We start from the raw sequence: 18,396 nt of genomic DNA, 5'->3' as shown, positions 1-18,396 counted from the left end.
CTTCACCCTCTCTCTTTCCCATTACTTATCCATAGAGTTCTTTTCTTTCCTCCCTTCCTTCTGCTTCACTCCCTCTCTTTCCCATTACTTCTCCATAGAGTTCTTCCCTTTCCTCCCTATCTTCTGCTTCACCCCTCTCTTTCCCATTACTTCTCCATAGAGTTCTTTTTTTTCCTCCCTTCCTTCTGCTTCACCCCCTCTCTTTCCCATTACTTCTCCATAGAGTTCTTTTCTTTCCACCCTTGCTTCTGCTTCACTCCCTCTCTTTCCCATTACTTCTCCATAGAGTTCTTTTCTTTCCACCCTTGCTTCTGCTTCACTCCCTCTCTTTCCCATTACTTCTCCATAGAGTTCTTCCCTTTCCTCCCTTCCTTCTGCTTCACCCTCTCTCTTTCCCATTACTTCTCCATAGAGTTCTTTTCTTTCCTCCCTTCCTTCTGCTTCACTCCCTCTCTTTCCCATTACTTCTCCATAGAGTTCTTTTCTTTCCACCCTTCCTTATGCTTCACTCCCTCTCTTTCCCATTACTTCTCCATAGAGTTCTTTTCTTTCCTCCCTTCCTTCTGCTTCACTCCCTCTCTTTCCCATTACTTCTCCATAGAGTTCTTCCCTTTCCTCCCTATCTTCTGCTTCACCCCCTCTCTTTCCTATTACTTCTCCATAGAGTTCTTTTCTTTCCTCCCTTCCTTCTGCTTCACTCCCTCTCTTTCCCATTACTTCTCCATAGAGTTCTTTCCTTCCTTCCTTCTGCTTCACCCCCTCTCTTTCCCATTACTTCTCCATAGAGTTCTTTTCTTTCCTCCCTTCCTTCTGCTTCACTCCCTCTCTTTCCCATTACTTCTCCATAGAGTTCTTCCCTTTCCTCCCTTCCTTCTGCTTCACTCCCTCTCTTTCCCATTACTTCTCCATAGAGTTCTTCCCTTTCCTCCCTTCCTTCTGCTTCACTCCCTCTCTTTCCCATTACTTCTCCATAGAGTTCTTCCCTTTCCTCCCTTCCTTCTGCTTCACCCCCTCTCTTTCCCATTACTTCTCCATAGAGTTCTTTTCTTTCCTCCCTTCCTTCTGCTTCACTCCCTCTCTTTCCCATTACTTCTCCATAGAGTTCTTCCCTTTCCTTCCTTCCTTTTGCTTCATCCCCTCTCTTTCCCATTACTTCTCCATAGAGTTCTTTTCTTTCCTCCCTTCCTTCTGCTTCACTCCCTCTCTTTCCCATTACTTCTACATAGAGTTCTTCCCTTTCCTCCCTTCCTTCTGCTTCACTCCCTCTCTTTCCCATTACTTCTCCATAGAGTTCTTCCCTTTCCTCCCTTCCTTCTGCTTCACTCCCTCTCTTTCCCATTACTTCTCCATAGAGTTCTTCCCTTTCCTTCCTTCCTTCTGCTTCACCCCCTCTCTTTCCCATTACTTCTCCATAGAGTTCTTTTCTTTCCTCCCTTCCTTCTGCTTCACTCCCTCTCTTTCCCATTACTTCTCCATAGAGTTCTTCCCTTTCCTCTCTTCCTTCTGCTTCACTCCCTCTCTTTCCCATTACTTCTCCATAGAGTTCTTCCCTTTCCTCCCTTCTTTCTGCTTCACTCCCTCTCTTTCCCATTACTTCTCCATAGAGTTCTTCCCTTTCCTCCCTTCTTTCTGCTTCACTCCCTCTCTTTCCCATTACTTCTCCATAGAGTTCTTCCCTTTCCTCCCTTCCTTCTGCTTCACTCCCTCTCTTTCCCATTACTTCTCCATAGAGTTCTTCCCTTTCCTTCCTTCCTTCTGCTTCACCCCCTCTCTTTCCCATTACTTCTCCATAGAGTTATTTTCTTTCCTCCCTTCCTTCTGCTTCACTCCCTCTCTTTCCCATTACTACTCCATAAAGTTCTTCCCTTTCCTCCCTTCCTTCTGCTTCACTCCCTCTCTTTCCCATTACTTCTCCATAGAGTTCTTCCCTTTCCTCCCTTCCTTCTGCTTCACTCCCTCTCTTTCCCATCAGTTCTCCATAGAGTTCTTCCTTCCCTCTAATTCCATTTAGTTGTGTGTGTGTAAGAATGCCATTTTGTGTGCATGTTTATAACCGTGTGTGTGCAGAGAAGTTGGAGGGACAGAGTAAATACAAAATCTTTGGTCACAGCTCACTTTGTTGTTTGCTTTAGCCTCAGAATTGTGCTCACATTCCTTTCTGCTTGACATATATTTCCCAATAAAGAATGCTATAGGACTCTCCTTCTCTCGGCAGATGTGGACCCTGCTAGTGATCTGAGTGATGTCATGATGATGATGTAAGAAGTGAGGTTACCTCAGTAAGTGAAACCACTCCCACAAGGCGTCCTAAACGAGTGACATAGGCCATACGTAGGCCGAGGAGGTTGAACAAGTCGTAACACTGAGGAGAGAAGGAATCATTAATTGATTATTATGAAATTAAGACTCAGGGTCTCCCACCAGATCCCCAAGACCCGTCTCATCTCTTCATTGTACCCCACGTGGGACTCACCTGATAGAGTGTCTCTTTCTCCAGCAGTCTGTATGGAGCCGGGTCTATTGTTAGATATTCCAATGGGACCTCCTGGTTCAACTGGTGACACTCCCACTCCTCCACCTGCAATACACACTCATTGAGTGTCTCTGTAACTTACACACCTACTCACCTGCAATACACACTCACTGAGTGTCTCTGTAACTTACACACCTACTCACCTGCAATACACACTCACTGAGTGTCTCTGTAACTTACACACCTACTCACCTGCAATACACACTCATTGAGTGTCTCTGTAACTTACACACCTACAATACACACTCATTGAGTGTCTCTGTAACTTACACACCTACTCACCTGCAATACACACTCACTGAGTGTCTCTGTAACTTACACACCTACTCACCTGCAATACACACTCACTGAGTGTCTGTAATTTACACACCTACTCACCTGCAATACACACTCACTGAGTGTCTCTGTAACTTACACACCTACTCACCTGCAATACACACTTACTGAGTGTCTGTAATTTACACACCTACTCACCTGCAATACACACTCACTGAGTGTCTGTAACTTACACATCTACTCACCTGCAATACACACTCACCAAGTGTCTGTAACTTACACACCTACTCACCTGCAATACACACTCACTGAGTGTCTTTGTAACTTACACACCTACTCACCTGCAATACACACTCACTGAGTGTCTGTAACTTACACATCTACTCACCTGCAATACACACTCACTGAGTGTCTCTGTAACTTATACACCTACTCACCCCATACTCACTCCTGCACTCACTCTGCACAGACACTATTCACTTTTTGGAGGGTCCTCTCTCTGGTTATTCTGTTTATCTCACAATATCAATTTGTTAATTTTGGATTTACTCACCATTTTCAGGTACTGGCTTTTAAATTTAGCCGAGCATCTCCTGCGTGTGTCTGTGTGAGTTTTGTGTTTCTGAGGAAAAGAACAGAAACTCAATATCATGTTTGGCCTGTATTTGCCCAAGTCTGTGGAATGGAAGCTCAGTGGTTCGATCTCAAGGGATGGGAAGCTCAGTGGTTCAGTCTCAAGGGATGGGAATCTCAGTGGTTCAGTCTCTAGGGATGGGAAGCTCAGTGGTTAAGTCTCAAGGGATGGGAAGCTCAGTGGTTCAGTCTCTAGGGATGGGAAGCTCAGTGGTTCAGTCTCAAGGGATGGGAAGCTCAGTGGTTCAGTCTGTGGAATGGAAGCTCAGTGGTTCAGTCTCTAGGGATGGGAAGCTCAGTGGTTCGGTCTCAAGGGATGGGAAGCTCAGTGGTTCAGTCTCAATGGATGGGAAGCTCAGTGGTTCAGTCTCAAGGGATGGGAAGCTCAGTGGTTCAGTCTGTGGAATGGAAGCTCAGTGGTTCAGTCTCTAGGGATGGGAAACTCAGTGGTTCAGTCTCTAGGGATGGGAAGCTCAGTGGTTCAGTCTCTAGGGATAGGAAGCTCAGTGGTTCAGTCTCTAGGGATGGAAAGCTCAGTGGTTCAGTCTCAGGGGATGGGGAAGGTCAGTGGTTCAGTCTCAAGGGATGGGAAGCTCAGTGGTTCAGTCTCTAGGGATGGGAAGCTTAGTGGTTCAGTCTCTAGGGATGGGAAACTCAGTGGTTCAGTCTCAAGGGATGGGAAGCTCAGTGGTTCAGTCTGTGGAATGGAAGCTCAGTGGTTCAGTCTCTAGGGATGAGAAGTTCAGTCTCTAGGGATGGGAAGCTCAGTGTTTCAGTCTGTGGAATTTAAGCTCAGTGGTTCAGTCTCTAGGGATGGGAAGCTCAGTGGTTCAGTCTCAAGGGATGGGAAGCTCAGTGGTTCAGTCTGTTGCAATGGGAAGCTCAGTGGTTCAGTCTCAAGGGATGGGAAGCTCAGTGATTCAGTCGCAAGGGATGGGGAGCTCAGTGGTTCAGTCTCTAGGGATGGGAAGCTCAGTGGTTCAGTCTGTGGAATGGAAGCTCAGTGGTTCAGTCTCTAGGGATGGGAAGCTCAGTGGTTCAGTCTCAAGGGATGGGAAGCTCAGTGGTTCAGTCTCAAGGGATGGGAAGCTTAGTGGTTCAGTCTCAAGGGATGGGGAAGCTCAGTGGTTCAGTCTCTAGGGATGGGGAGCTCAGTGGTTCAGTCTCAAGGGATGGGAAGCTCAGTGGTTCAGTCTCTAGGGATGGGAAGCTCAATGGTTCAGTCTGTGGAATGGAAGCTCAGTGGTTCAGTCTCTAGGGATGGGAAGCTCAGTGGTTCAGTCTCAAGGGATGGGAAGCTAAGTGGTTCAGTCTCTAGGGATGGGAAGCTCAGTGGTTCAGTCTCAAGGGATGGGAAGCTCAGTGATTCAGTCGCAAGAGATGGGAAGCTTAGTGGTTCAATCTCAAGGGATGGGGAAGCTCAGTGGTTCAGTCTCTAGGGATGGGAAGCTCAGTGGTTCAGTCTGTGGAATGGCAGCTCAGTGGTTCAGTCTCTAGGGATGGGAAGCTCAGTGGTTCAGTCTGTGGAATGAAACCTCAGTGGTTCAGTCTCTAGGGATGGGAAGCTCAGTGGTTCAGTCTGTGGAATGGAAGTTCAGTGGTTCAGTCTCTAGGGATGGGAGGCTCAGTGGTTCAGCCTCTAGGGATGGGAAGCTAAGTGGTTCAGTCTCAAGGGATGGGGAAGCTCAGTGGTTCAGTCTCAAGGGATGGGAAGCTCAGTGGTTCAGTCTCAATGGATGGGAAGCTCAGTGATTCAGTCTCTAGGGATGGGAAGTTCAGTGGTTCAGTCTCAAGGGATAGGAAGCTCAGTAGTTCAGTCTCTAGGGATGGGAAGCTCAGTGGTTCAGTCTCTAGGGATGGGAAGCTCAGTGGTTCAGTCTCAAGGGATGGGAAGCTCAGTGGTTCAGTCTCAATGGATGGGAAGCTCGGTGGTTCAGTCTCTAGTGTTGGGAAGCTCAGTGGTTCAGTCTCAAGGGATGGGAAGCTCAGTGGTTAAGTCTGTTGGAATGGGAAGCTCAGTGGTTCAGTCTCTAGGGATGGAAAGCTTGGTTGTTCAGTCTCTAGGGATGGGAAGCTCAGTGGTTAAGTCTGTTGCAATGGGAAGCTCAGTGGTTCAGTCTCAAGGGATGGGAAGCTCAGTGGTTCAGTCTCAATGGATGGGAAGCTCAGTGATTCAGTCTCTAGGGATGGGAAGCTCAGTGATTCAGTCCTAAGGGATGGGAAGCTCAGTGGTTCAGTCTCAAGGGATGGGAAGCTCAGTGTTCAGTCTCTAGGGATGGGAAGCTCAGTGTTTCAGTCTGTGGAATGGAAGCTCAGTGGTTCAGTCTCTAGGGATGGGAAGCTCAGTGTTTCAGTCTCAAGGGATAGGAAGCTCAGTGGTTCAGTCTCAAGGGATGGGAAGCTCAGTGGTTCAGTCTCTAGGGATGGGAAGCTCAGTGGTTCAGTCTCAATGGATGGGAAGCTCGGTGGTTCAGTCTCTAGTGTTGGGAAGCTCAGTGGTTCAGTCTCAAGGGATGGGAAGCTCAGTGGTTAAGTCTGTTGGAATGGGAAGCTCAGTGGTTCAGTCTGTGGATTGCAAGCTTAGTGGTTTAGTCTCTAGGGATTACAGAACAGAGAGTCTCACCGTCCCCTAGACATCACTTACCTCCTCACTCTCATACACAACAGTCTCCTGGGCACTGTATATGGGGTCTGTGTACTCACACTCATCTGGAAATAGGGAGATGCACAGAGGCAAATTACAGTGGGTGTGGCTAGAACAGTCTTAGGAAATCTTACAGGGGGAGGGGCAGGGAGTCTGTGACTCAAGCTGTGGGTGTGGCTACAACAACCTGATGGCATCTTACAGGGAGGCTGGCAAGGACGATTAACTGAAATATTCTAATATACAATGCGCTGATTCCTTCTGAGCAATAAAACACCAGTTATACCTCAGCCTGGATATAAAAAGAAATAGTATGAAGAGCTGCTAATGGGGCTAATCTGCTCACACGTCTGCGCTTTGTTTTTCTCATGTAACTTCCAGTAGACTGAGCAAAGTGAATTACCTATTGGTTTCTGTTGGTAACTGCCATTGGGCACCTATATATATATATATATATATATATATATATACCTATATATTACCACAAAGTGAACTGGCGAGACCAACCCGTATATGGCGCCAGGTACTCACCAATTTTCTGCTCGTCAGACTTTTCAGGCTGAAATAAAGGAAAATTGTGTTTATTTAGTTTTTTCCTTGGGGGGAGAGGCTCTATCCTAATTACTACAACAACCCAGTTGCTTCTTTGCTTTCTCCATAAACCCCACCCCCCACCCCCTGTGACAGCCATGAGTTCAGCAGGGGCAGTGAATACCCTCACTTACTTGTAGCCTTCAACATCACTTACTTGTAGCCTTCAACATCACTCACTTGTAGCCTTCAACCCTATTTACCTTACAGAGCACAATGTTGGCTTTTTCACCCAACTCCCCATAGCCCGACTCTCTGGTTATGTCTTATTATATCATTTAGCTGCATCTCCAACCACTTTATTTCTCTAGTTTCTTCTTCTCTCCATCCTATTCAGCCTTGTCACTCTTTCCTCCACCCCATTCTCACTTTCTCCTCTCATCTCCCCAATCTTCTCACTATTTGTTGGACTATCCTCAGCCATGTTCCTAACACTCACGCTCTGCCTCTATATCCCCAACTGCCCACCAACCACCTTATTCTCCCTCCATCTCCCCAGTCATATTACCCATTCTCATTATCCCCAACATCCTTAATAAATCTCTGCCTTCACTCACTTTCATCCAATCCAAGCTTCTTCCCACTCACACTCACACTTACGGTGAAGTCACTGTTGAAGTTTCCCCCAGTTTTGTCCAACATGTACTGGATCCTGCGCTCGGGGCTCAGCTGATCTGCCAGGAGCTTCGTCAGGATCTTCCGACTCACAGAGCCCAGGAGAATCTTGGATTCTGGGAATGGGAGGAAGGAGAAAACATTATGAAAGAAGAGACATTCCATGAGATTTAGGTGAGAAGCAAGTAGAGAAAACCTATAGGTGAGAGAGTAGGAAAGGGTTAGTGGAGGAACGTTATAATGGAGGAAAAGTATTAAAAACCTTCTGAATCCACAATGGGGAACTGTTTCAGGTCACAAGATTTGAGGAGACTCCGTATGTCCCTGTATTTAAATCCTTTTATAAGATATTGCAAGTTGGTCACCATAAAGTCTTCTGCGCAGATATCATGTGCACTACGGACACAAACATACACTCATTTACTTTACTTATTACATTTACTTTATTTATTACATTTACTTTACTTATTACATTTACTTTATTTATTACATTTACTTCAACTAAACACACACACTATAACTGTCCTATAGTATAAATGGGATATATGGGGAGACTGTATCCTATACACTGACACACACACACTATAACTGTCCTATAGTATAAATGGGATATATGAGGAGACTGTATCCTATACACTGACACACACACACTATAACTGTCCTATAGTATAAATGGGATATATGGGGAGACTGTATCCTATACACTGACACACACACACTATAACTGTCCTATAGTATAAATGGGATATATGGGGAGACTGTGTCCTATACACTGACACACACACACACACTATAACTGTCCTATAGTATAAATGGGATATATGGGGAGACTGTGTCCTATACACTGACACACACACACACTATAACTGTCCTATAGTATAAATGGGATATATGGGGAGACTGTATCCTATACACTGACACACACACTATAACTGTCCTATAGTATAAATGGGATATATGGGGAGACTGTATCCTATACACTGACACACACACACTATAACTGTCCTATAGTATAAATGGGATATATGGGGAGACTGTATCCTATACACTGACACACACACACTATAACTGTCCTATAGTATAAATGGGATATATGGGGAGACTGTGTCCTATACACTGACACACACACACACTATAACTGTCCTATAGTATAAATGGGATATATGGGGAGACTGTGTCCTATACACTGACACACACACACACTATAACTGTCCTATAGTATAAATGGGATATATGGGGAGACTGTATCCTATACACTGACACACACACTATAACTGTCCTATAGTATAAATGGGATATATGGGGAGACTGTATCCTATACACTGACACACACACACTATAACTGTCCTATAGTATAAATGGGATATATGGGGAGACTGTATCCTATACACTGACACACACACACACTATAACTGTCCTATAGTATAAATGGGATATATGGGGGAGACTGTATCCTATACACTGACACACAACACACACTATAACTGTCCTATAGTATAAATGGGATATATGGGAGACTGTATCCTATACCACTGACACACACACACACTATAACTGTCCTATTAGTTATAAATGGGATATATGTGGGAGACTGTATCCTTATACACTGACACACACACACTATAAACTGTCCTATAGTATAAATGGGATATATGGGGAGACTGTATCCTATACACTGACACACACACACTATAACTGTCCTATAGTATAAATGGGATATATGGGGAGACTGTGTCCTATACACTGACACACACACACACTATAACTGTCCTATAGTATAAATGGGATATATGGGGAGACTGTGTCCTATACACTGGACACACACACACTATAACTGTCCTATAGTATAAATGGATATATGGGGAGACTGTGTCCTATACACTGACACACAACACACTATAACTGTCCTATAGTATAAATGGGATATTATGGTGGAGACTGTATCCTATACACTGACACACACACACTATAACTGTCCTATAGTATAAATGGGATATATGGGGAGGACTGTGTCCTATACACTGACACACACACACACTATAACTGTCCTATAGTATAAATGGGATATATGGGGAGACTGTGTCCTATACACTGACACCACACACACTATAACTGTCCTATAGTATAAATGGGATATATGGGGAGACTGTATCCTATACACTGACACACACACACTATAACTGTCCTATAGTATAAATGGGATATATGGGGAGACTGTATCCTATACACTGACAACACACACACTATAAACTGTCCTATAGTATAAATGGGATATATGGGGAGACTGTATCCTATACACTGACACACACACACACTATAACTGTCCTATAGTATAAATGGGATATATGGGGAGACTGTGTCCTATACACTGACACACACACACACTATAACTGTCCTATAGTATAAATGGGATATATGGGGAGACTGTGATCCTATACACTGACAACACACACACTATAACTGTCCTATAGTATAAATGGGATATATGGGGAGACTGTATCCTATACACTGACACACACACACTATAACTGTCCCTATAGTATAAATGGGATATATGGGGAGACTGTATCCTATACACTGACACACACACACTATAACTGTCCTATAGTATAAATGGGATATATGGGGAGACTGTATCCTATACACTGACACACACACACTATAACTGTCCTATAGTATAAATGGGATATATGGGGAGACTGTGTCCTATACACTGACACCACACCACTATAACTGTCCTATAGTATAAATGGGATATATGGGGAGACTGTATCCTATACACTGACACACACACACACTATAACTGTCCTATAGTATAAATGGGATATATGGGGAGACTGTATCCTATACACTGACACACACACACACTATAACTGTCCTATAGTATAAATGGGATATATGGGGAGACTGTATCCTATACCACTGACACCACACACTATAACTGTCCTATAGTATAAATGGGGATATATGGGGAGACTGTATCCTATACACTGACACACACACACTATAACTGTCCTATAGTATAAATGGGATATATGGGGGAGACTGTATCCTATACACTGACACACCACACACTATAACTGTCCTATAGTATAAATGGGATATATGGGGAGACTGTATCCTATACACTGACACACACACACTATAACTGTCCTATAGTATAAATGGGATATATGGGGAGACTGTATCCTATACACTGACACACACACACTATAACTGTCCTATAGTATAAATGGGATATATGGGGAGACTGTATCCTATACACTGACACACACACACTATAACTGTCCTATAGTATAAATGGGATATATGGGGAGACTGTATCCTATACACTGACACACACACACACTATAACTGTCCTATAGTATAAATGGGATATATGGGGAGACTGTATCCTATACACTGACACACACACACTATAACTGTCCTATAGTATAAATGGGATATATGGGGAGACTGTATCCTATACACTGACACACACACACACTATAACTGTCCTATAGTATAAATGGGATATATGGGGAGACTGTATCCTATACACTGACACACACACACACTATAACTGTCCTATAGTATAAATGGGATATATGGGGAGACTGTATCCTATACACTGACACACACACACTATAACTGTCCTATAGTATAAATGGGATATATGGGGAGACTGTATCCTATACACTGAACACACACACACTATAACTGTCCTATAGTATAAATGGGATATATGGGGAGACTGTATCCTATACACTGACACACACACACACTATAACTGTCCTATAGTATAAATGGGATATATGGGGAGACTGTATCCTATACACTGACACACACACACTATAACTGTCCTATAGTATAAATGGATATATGGGGAGACTGTATCCTATACACTGACACACACACACTATAACTGTCCTATAGTATAAATGGGATATATGGGGAGACCGTATCCTATACACTGACACACACACCACTATAACTGTCCTATAGTATAAATGGGATATATGGGGAGACTGTATCCTATACACTGACCACACACACACTATAACTGTCCTATAGTATAAATGGGATATATGGGGAGACTGTGTCCTATACACTGACACACACACACTATAACTGTCCTATAGTATAAATGGGATATATGGGGAGACTGTATCCTATACACTGACACACACACACTATAACTGTCCTATAGTATAAATGGGATATATGGGGAGACTGTATCCTATACACTGACACACACACACTATAACTGTCCTATAGTATAAATGGGATATATGGGGAGACTGTATCCTATACACTGACACACACACCACTATAACTGTCCTATAGTATAAATGGGATATATGGGGAGACTGTATCCTATACACTGACACACACACACACTATAACTGTCCTATAGTATAAATGGGATATATGGGGAGACTGTATCCTATACACTGACACCACACACACTATAACTGTCCTATAGTATAAATGGGATATATGGGGAGACTGTATCCTATACACTGACACACACACACTATAACTGTCCTATAGTATAAATGGGATATATGGGGAGACTGTATCCTATACACTGACACACACACACACTATAACTGTCCTATAGTATAAATGGGATATATGGGGAGACTGTATCCTATACACTGACACACACACACTATAACTGTCCTATAGTATAAATGGGATATATGGGGAGACTGTATCCTATACACTGACACACACACACTATAACTGTCCTATAGTATAAATGGGATATATGGGGAGACTGTATCCTATACACTGACACACACACACACTATAACTGTCCTATAGTATAAATGGGATATATGGGGAGACTGTATCCTATACACTGACACACACACACACTATAACTGTCCTATAGTATAAATGGGATATATGGGGAGACTGTATCCTATACACTGACACAACACACACTATAACTGTCCTATAGTATAAATGGGATATATGGGGAGACTGTGTCCTATACACTGACACACACACACTATAACTGTCCTATAGTATAAATGGGATATATGGGGAGACCGTATCCTATACACTGACCACACACACACACTATAACTGTCCTATAGTATAAATGGATATATGGGGAGACTGTGTCCTATACACTGACACACACACACACTATAACTGTCCTATAGTATAAATGGGATATATGGGGAGACTGTATCCTATACACTGACACACACACACTATAACTGTCCTATAGTATAAATGGATATATGGGGAGACTGTATCCTATACACTGACACACACACACTATAACTGTCCTATAGTATAAATGGGATATATGGGGAGACTGTATCCTATACACTGACCACACACACTATAACTGTCCTAATAGTATAAATGGGATATATGTTGGGAGACTGTGTCTATACACTGACACACACACACTATAACTGTCCTATAGTATAAATGGGATATATGGGGAGACTGTATCCTATACACTGACACACACAACACTCTAAACTGTCCTATAGTATAAATGGCGGGATATATGGGGAGACTGTATCCTATACACTGAACACACACACACTATAACTGTCCTATAGTATAATGGGATATATGGGGAGACTGTGTCCTATACACTGACACACACACACACTATAACTGTCCTATAGTATAAATGGGATATATGGAGAGACTGTATCCTATACACTGACACACACACACACTATAACTGTCCTATAGTATAAATGGGATATATGGGGAGACTGTGTCCTATACACTGACACACACAACACACTATAAACTGTCCTATAGTATAAATGGGATATATGGGGAGACTGTGTCCTATACACTGACACACACACACTATAACTGTCCTATAGTATAAATGGGATATATGGGAGGACTGTATCCTAATACACTGACACACCACAACTAATCAACTGTCCTATAGTATAATGGGATATTATGGGGAGACTGTATCCTATACATGACACACACACACTATAACTGTCCTATAGTATAAATGGGATATATGGGGAGACTGTGTCCTATACACTGACACACACACACCACTATAACTGTCCTATAGTATAAATGGGATATATGGGGAGACTGTATCCTATACACTGACACACACACACTATAACTGTCCTATAGTATAAATGGGATATATGGGGAGACTGTATCCTATACACTGACACACACACACACTATAACTGTCCTATAGTATAAATGGGATATATGGGGAGACTGTGTCCTATACACTGACACACACACTATAACTGTCCTATAGTATAAATGGGATATATGGGGAGACTGTGTCCTATACACTGACACACACACACACTATAACTGTCCTATAGTATAAATGGGATATATGGGGAGACTGTATCCTATACACTGACACACACACTATAACTGTCCTATAGTATAAATGGGATATATGGGGAGACTGTATCCTATACACTGACACACACACACTATAACTGTCCTATAGTATAAATGGGATATATGAGGAGACTGTATCCTATACACTGACACACACACACTATAACTGTCCTATAGTATAAATGGGATATATGGGGAGACTGTATCCTATACACTGACACACACACACTATAACTGTCCTATAGTATAAATGGGATATATGGGGAGACTGTGTCCTATACACTGACACACACACACACACTATAACTGTCCCTATAGTATAAATGGGATATATGGGGAGACTGTATCCTATACACTGACACACACACACTATAACTGTCCTATAGTATAAATGGGATATATGGGGAGACTGTATCCTATACACTGACACACACACTATAACTGTCCTATAGTATAAATGGGATATATGGGGAGACTGTATCCTATACACTGACACACACACACACTATAACTGTCCTATAGTATAAATGGGATATATGGGGAGACTGTATCCTATACACTGACACACACACACACTATAACTGTCCTATAGTATAAATGGGATATATGGGGAGACTGTATCCTATACACTGACACACACACACTATAACTGTCCTATAGTATAAATGGGATATATGGGGAGACTGTATCCTATACACTGACACACACACACTATAACTGTCCTATAGTATAAATGGGATATATGGGGAGACCGTATCCTATACACTGACACACACACACTATAACTGTCCTATAGTATAAATGGGATATATGGGGAGACTGTGTCCTATACACTGACACACACACACACTATAACTGTCCTATAGTATAAATGGGATATATGGGGAGACTGTGTCCTATACACTGACACACACACACTATAACTGTCCTATAGTATAAATGGGATATATGGGGAGACTGTATCCTATACACTGACACACACACACTATAACTGTCCTATAGTATAAATGGGATATATGGGGAGACTGTGTCCTATACACTGACACACACACACTATAACTGTCCTATAGTATAAATGGGATATATGGGGAGACTATGTGTTATATATGGGGTGTCTGTACTCATACATTTTGCATCACTGACCTGTTTTGCCCCATTTTAAGCTTTGGAAGATACGGAAGTTTCTTGATAATAACAATAAGGTCGAAGAAAGAATTCTGGTAGCTCTGACTAATGGCGTTTGCAATAAGAACAGCAATAAGTACAGGGAGAATATGGGACATCTGACCCGACAGCTCAAACACCAGCAGTGCCGTAGATAAAGTGTGAGTAACTGCACCAGAATACGCAGCAGCACCTGGGAATAGGGAGAGAGTGAGAATAAGAACAAGGGTTATAAAATAAATCATAGGACATAGGACAGAGATTAAGGACTTTATGGGGAGACAGAGGAAGGAAAAGAAAGTTGAAAGTGGTAGAGAATTTGGGGAGAGTTACCATACTGTTACATCCATACACAAATACATACATTATACTAATTGTAGCCCTCAATATATTTTTCTATCTTGGACGATATCCCGGCCCCTCTGAAAGACATTATGGGAACCTGTCACGCTGAAGAATTGCCAAAAACGGAGAACCCTGCTAACCCTGGTGTAAATACCCACAGAACTTGGACCTTTGTTATTAGAGGCACATAAGCATTTGGGTCATGGTTCATGGAGCACTTCTCATTGGCCTCCCTGGGTGCTGCAGTTCAAGGCAATAATCTTCTGCCCAAATCTGGACCTGACACTTTTAATTCAAGTCAATAAAGGACTGATTTGGGCCACTTTGTCCCCTTCCCATGAAAATCCAGAATGTTGAAATTACTCCACGACAATTACCCTTAAATAGGAAGCCTCTAACTTGGTGTCAGCAATAGAAATGCAAAAGCTCAGCCTTTTCTCCAATGAATAAACGTGACCCTAGAACCAAGGGCCTCACCATTGTCTGATTCTTTGACTATAGTTGGACTTTCACTCTACCTGCCAGTGCATATCCCGCCGGTGTTATTTTGATGGGGATACCTTCAGAGATGAACCCATTTTGAAAGATTTTCGCCATGATCTCTCCATAAAGCCTTCCGAGTCCAGCGCCTGTGAGAGGGGAACAGTTACTTGTGTAAAGTAGGAGTAGGGAGCACTGTATTCATGTACCTGACGGGATCCGATTCGATCAGTCAGAGGAAAAGACGTACCATAGACAAAGACAGGGAGGAAGTAGCCCGCCGGGATAATCATGGTGTTGGCCAACAGGAGCAAGAAGAACTAGAGAAGAAGAGAAAATCAAGAGAATAAATGCTGTGCCACCACAAGAGATAAATTATATCATCCCTGGGGATCCAGAAGTCCTGCCCCAGTTAAATCTCTCTAGATGCTTTAATAAATACTGTTGGATGTTGAATGTGGGTGATAAAGTGACTTGGGAGACTGCTCCCTCACTGGCAGATGTAGAAAAAGCCTCAGAGATGTTACTGGAGTGTCCGTGTCCATGGATGGAATGCTCTCATGACCTTGCACAACACAATTCTAGTAATGGCTACAGGCAGAATGTTCAGCTACAGGAGCCATTGTTTGTGATAGTCTGATGGTGATTATACTGGTGAAATACCGACCCAACCTGCTGACATCAGTTTAAAGCTGACAAGTGGCAGTTTGGAACAGCAGCAACACAGTCACAGCCAATAAGGACTAAGACAACAAGTGAATTACAAGATCTGAGCTCCAGCAATTCTGCCAGTTGCACCTACATGGCCACCACATGGTGCAGCCAATCAAAGCAAAGCTGTAAGGAACTTACTATACAGACTTACTTAGCTTTGTAGCTGATCGTTTTAATTATCATTAGTGTAAACATGTCCTGAAAAATTGTCATGTGGCCCAGGCCTCAGCCATTCATTTCAAAAACGTACTTTCAGAACCACAAAGCAGGCCAGTATCTCCACGGTTGACATATTTGGGTGAGTCCACTGTAGCCAGTTGTTATCGTAGCTGGGATTAGGAGGTTGGCCGGTGATGTTTGCTCCCAGGGAGAGTTCCTCAACGCCCCATGTTATGTTGTTGAAGAAGGTCTCTAGATGTTCCTTCATGGTCAGCTAATCGGGGAGTGAAGTATTATTTTTCTGATGGCCATAAAAAAGGAAATTATGAAATGATGAAAGCATCAGAAAAGGGAGAACTGGAGAGAGAAAAAAATAAAGAAGTAAATATATTTAAAGGAGCATTAGAGAAGCAAAGAGAGTAGAAAAAAAACAAGAAATCAAAGAGGGTATAAACTGAAGGTTCAGCAAAGGGAAACTTTATATGACTGGGGTGCCTGTTTGTTAGGCACCAATAATGCCTTCTCTATTTATCACTTCTTCTCTTACTGCAGAGATGGGAGGTGGTGATAGATGGAGAAGGAAAGGGAAGAGAAGGTGGGATAGAAAATACAAGGGAATAGTAGGGAATAGAAGAAAGCAAGAGAAGAGAACAGGGGATAGCAGGAAAAGACCAGGAACAGACCTGGAACACAGACATGTAGGATAGACTGGAGCTGATGGAAAGAGAAGGCTGAGTGGATAGAAAGCAGAAGCAAGAGAGGAGAAACTATAAGGGAAGGGAGCAACGAGAGAGGATAAAAATGAAGGCAAGGGAAGATAGTGGATAGAAGTAAAAGGCAAGGGAAGAGAGGCGTTGATAGAAGAAGGCAAGAGAAGAGAATTTGGATAGTGGGGCGAAGGCAAGGCGAGAAAGAAGACTGAAGGAGATGACAAGGGAAGAGAGAAGATAGAAGGAAAAGGCAAGAGAGACGATAAAAGGAGAATGCAAGGGAAGAGAGAAGTGGATAGAAGGAGAAGGCAAGAGAGAGCAGATAGAGGGAAAAGCAAGGAAAAGAGAAGATAGAAGGACATGACAAGGCAAGAGAGAAGATAAAAGAAGAAGGCAAGGGAAGAGAGAGTGGATAGAGGGAAAATGCAAGGGATGAGAGAAGTGGATAGAAGGAGAAGGTAAGGAAAGAGAGAGTGGATAGAGGGAAATGGCAAGGAAAAGAGAAGATAGAAGCAGAATGCAGGAGAAGAGAGGAGACAGAAGGCAAGGGAAAGAGATGGGATAGGAAAGGAATAATAACATACCCGTGTGCCTCCTAAGTATTGGCCAAATCCATGTGGAAAAGTGACACTGGCCAGAACCCAAGACACAAATGCGGCATAGACAATGCGACTGTAACAACAACAAGGCAGGACTCATGAGCGCCCCCTGCTGACTATATTATATGACTATATTATATGACTATATTACAGCTACATGTGTGCAACTGCCAATCACTGCGTCTTATACAGACATCCTATGCTTTTATGTCTTTGTCTGTCATGTAAATGATATATTGCCCCCCCCAACCTCTGAACATTGTCAGTCTCATATATATATTTATAAATAAAGCTTTTCCATGAAAAATCCCAGATTTCTTGATTAAGGTCCAATATTGCTGGCTGCCCCCTCCCTGTACTGGGCATGGCTGGGGCTTCCATTGGGAATGTCATGAACTATTTGGGGGCCAAACTGTGCCATTGGGGGACACAACGGGGCTCATTTATAAACACTGGACACATTTGCACCAGGGCAGTAACCCATAGCAACCAATCAGTAGTTAGATGTGATGAGCCAGCTGTGGGGTAGTGAAAGAAAGCATTTGATTGGTTGCCATGGGTTATTATAAAATCCTG

The 18,396-nt window shown here is 42.9% G+C and overlaps 1 protein-coding gene across 4 annotated transcripts in view; it reads right to left on the bottom strand.

Annotated features, from left to right (window-relative positions):
- LOC108711814 (chloride channel protein ClC-Kb-like) overlaps nt 1-18,396 on the bottom strand; it is a 34,515-nt gene that overhangs the window by 2,409 nt on the left and 13,710 nt on the right. For 3 of the 4 annotated variants that reach the window (XM_018253883.2, XM_018253885.2, XM_018253886.2), the window contains 12 exons: nt 17,806-17,893; nt 16,603-16,785; nt 15,889-15,958; nt 15,677-15,787; nt 14,793-15,006; nt 7,555-7,688; nt 7,272-7,408; nt 6,618-6,645; nt 6,087-6,151; nt 3,363-3,431; nt 2,474-2,578; nt 2,276-2,362 (listed from right to left, as the gene is read on the bottom strand). In XM_018253883.2, coding sequence (XP_018109372.1) covers nt 2,276-2,362; nt 2,474-2,578; nt 3,363-3,431; nt 6,087-6,151; nt 6,618-6,645; nt 7,272-7,408; nt 7,555-7,688; nt 14,793-15,006; nt 15,677-15,787; nt 15,889-15,958; nt 16,603-16,785; nt 17,806-17,893 — 1,291 coding nt within the window. The remainder of the gene's footprint in view (nt 1-2,275; nt 2,363-2,473; nt 2,579-3,362; nt 3,432-6,086; nt 6,152-6,617; nt 6,646-7,271; nt 7,409-7,554; nt 7,689-14,792; nt 15,007-15,676; nt 15,788-15,888; nt 15,959-16,602; nt 16,786-17,805; nt 17,894-18,396) is intronic. The other variant, XM_018253884.2, reaches the window with a different exon arrangement.

The sequence above is a fragment of the Xenopus laevis genome, chromosome 3L, assembly GCF_017654675.1.
Source record: "Xenopus laevis strain J_2021 chromosome 3L, Xenopus_laevis_v10.1, whole genome shotgun sequence".
Lineage (NCBI taxonomy): Eukaryota > Metazoa > Chordata > Amphibia > Anura > Pipidae > Xenopus > Xenopus laevis.
This window is presented reverse-complemented; position numbering and strand designations above follow the sequence as displayed.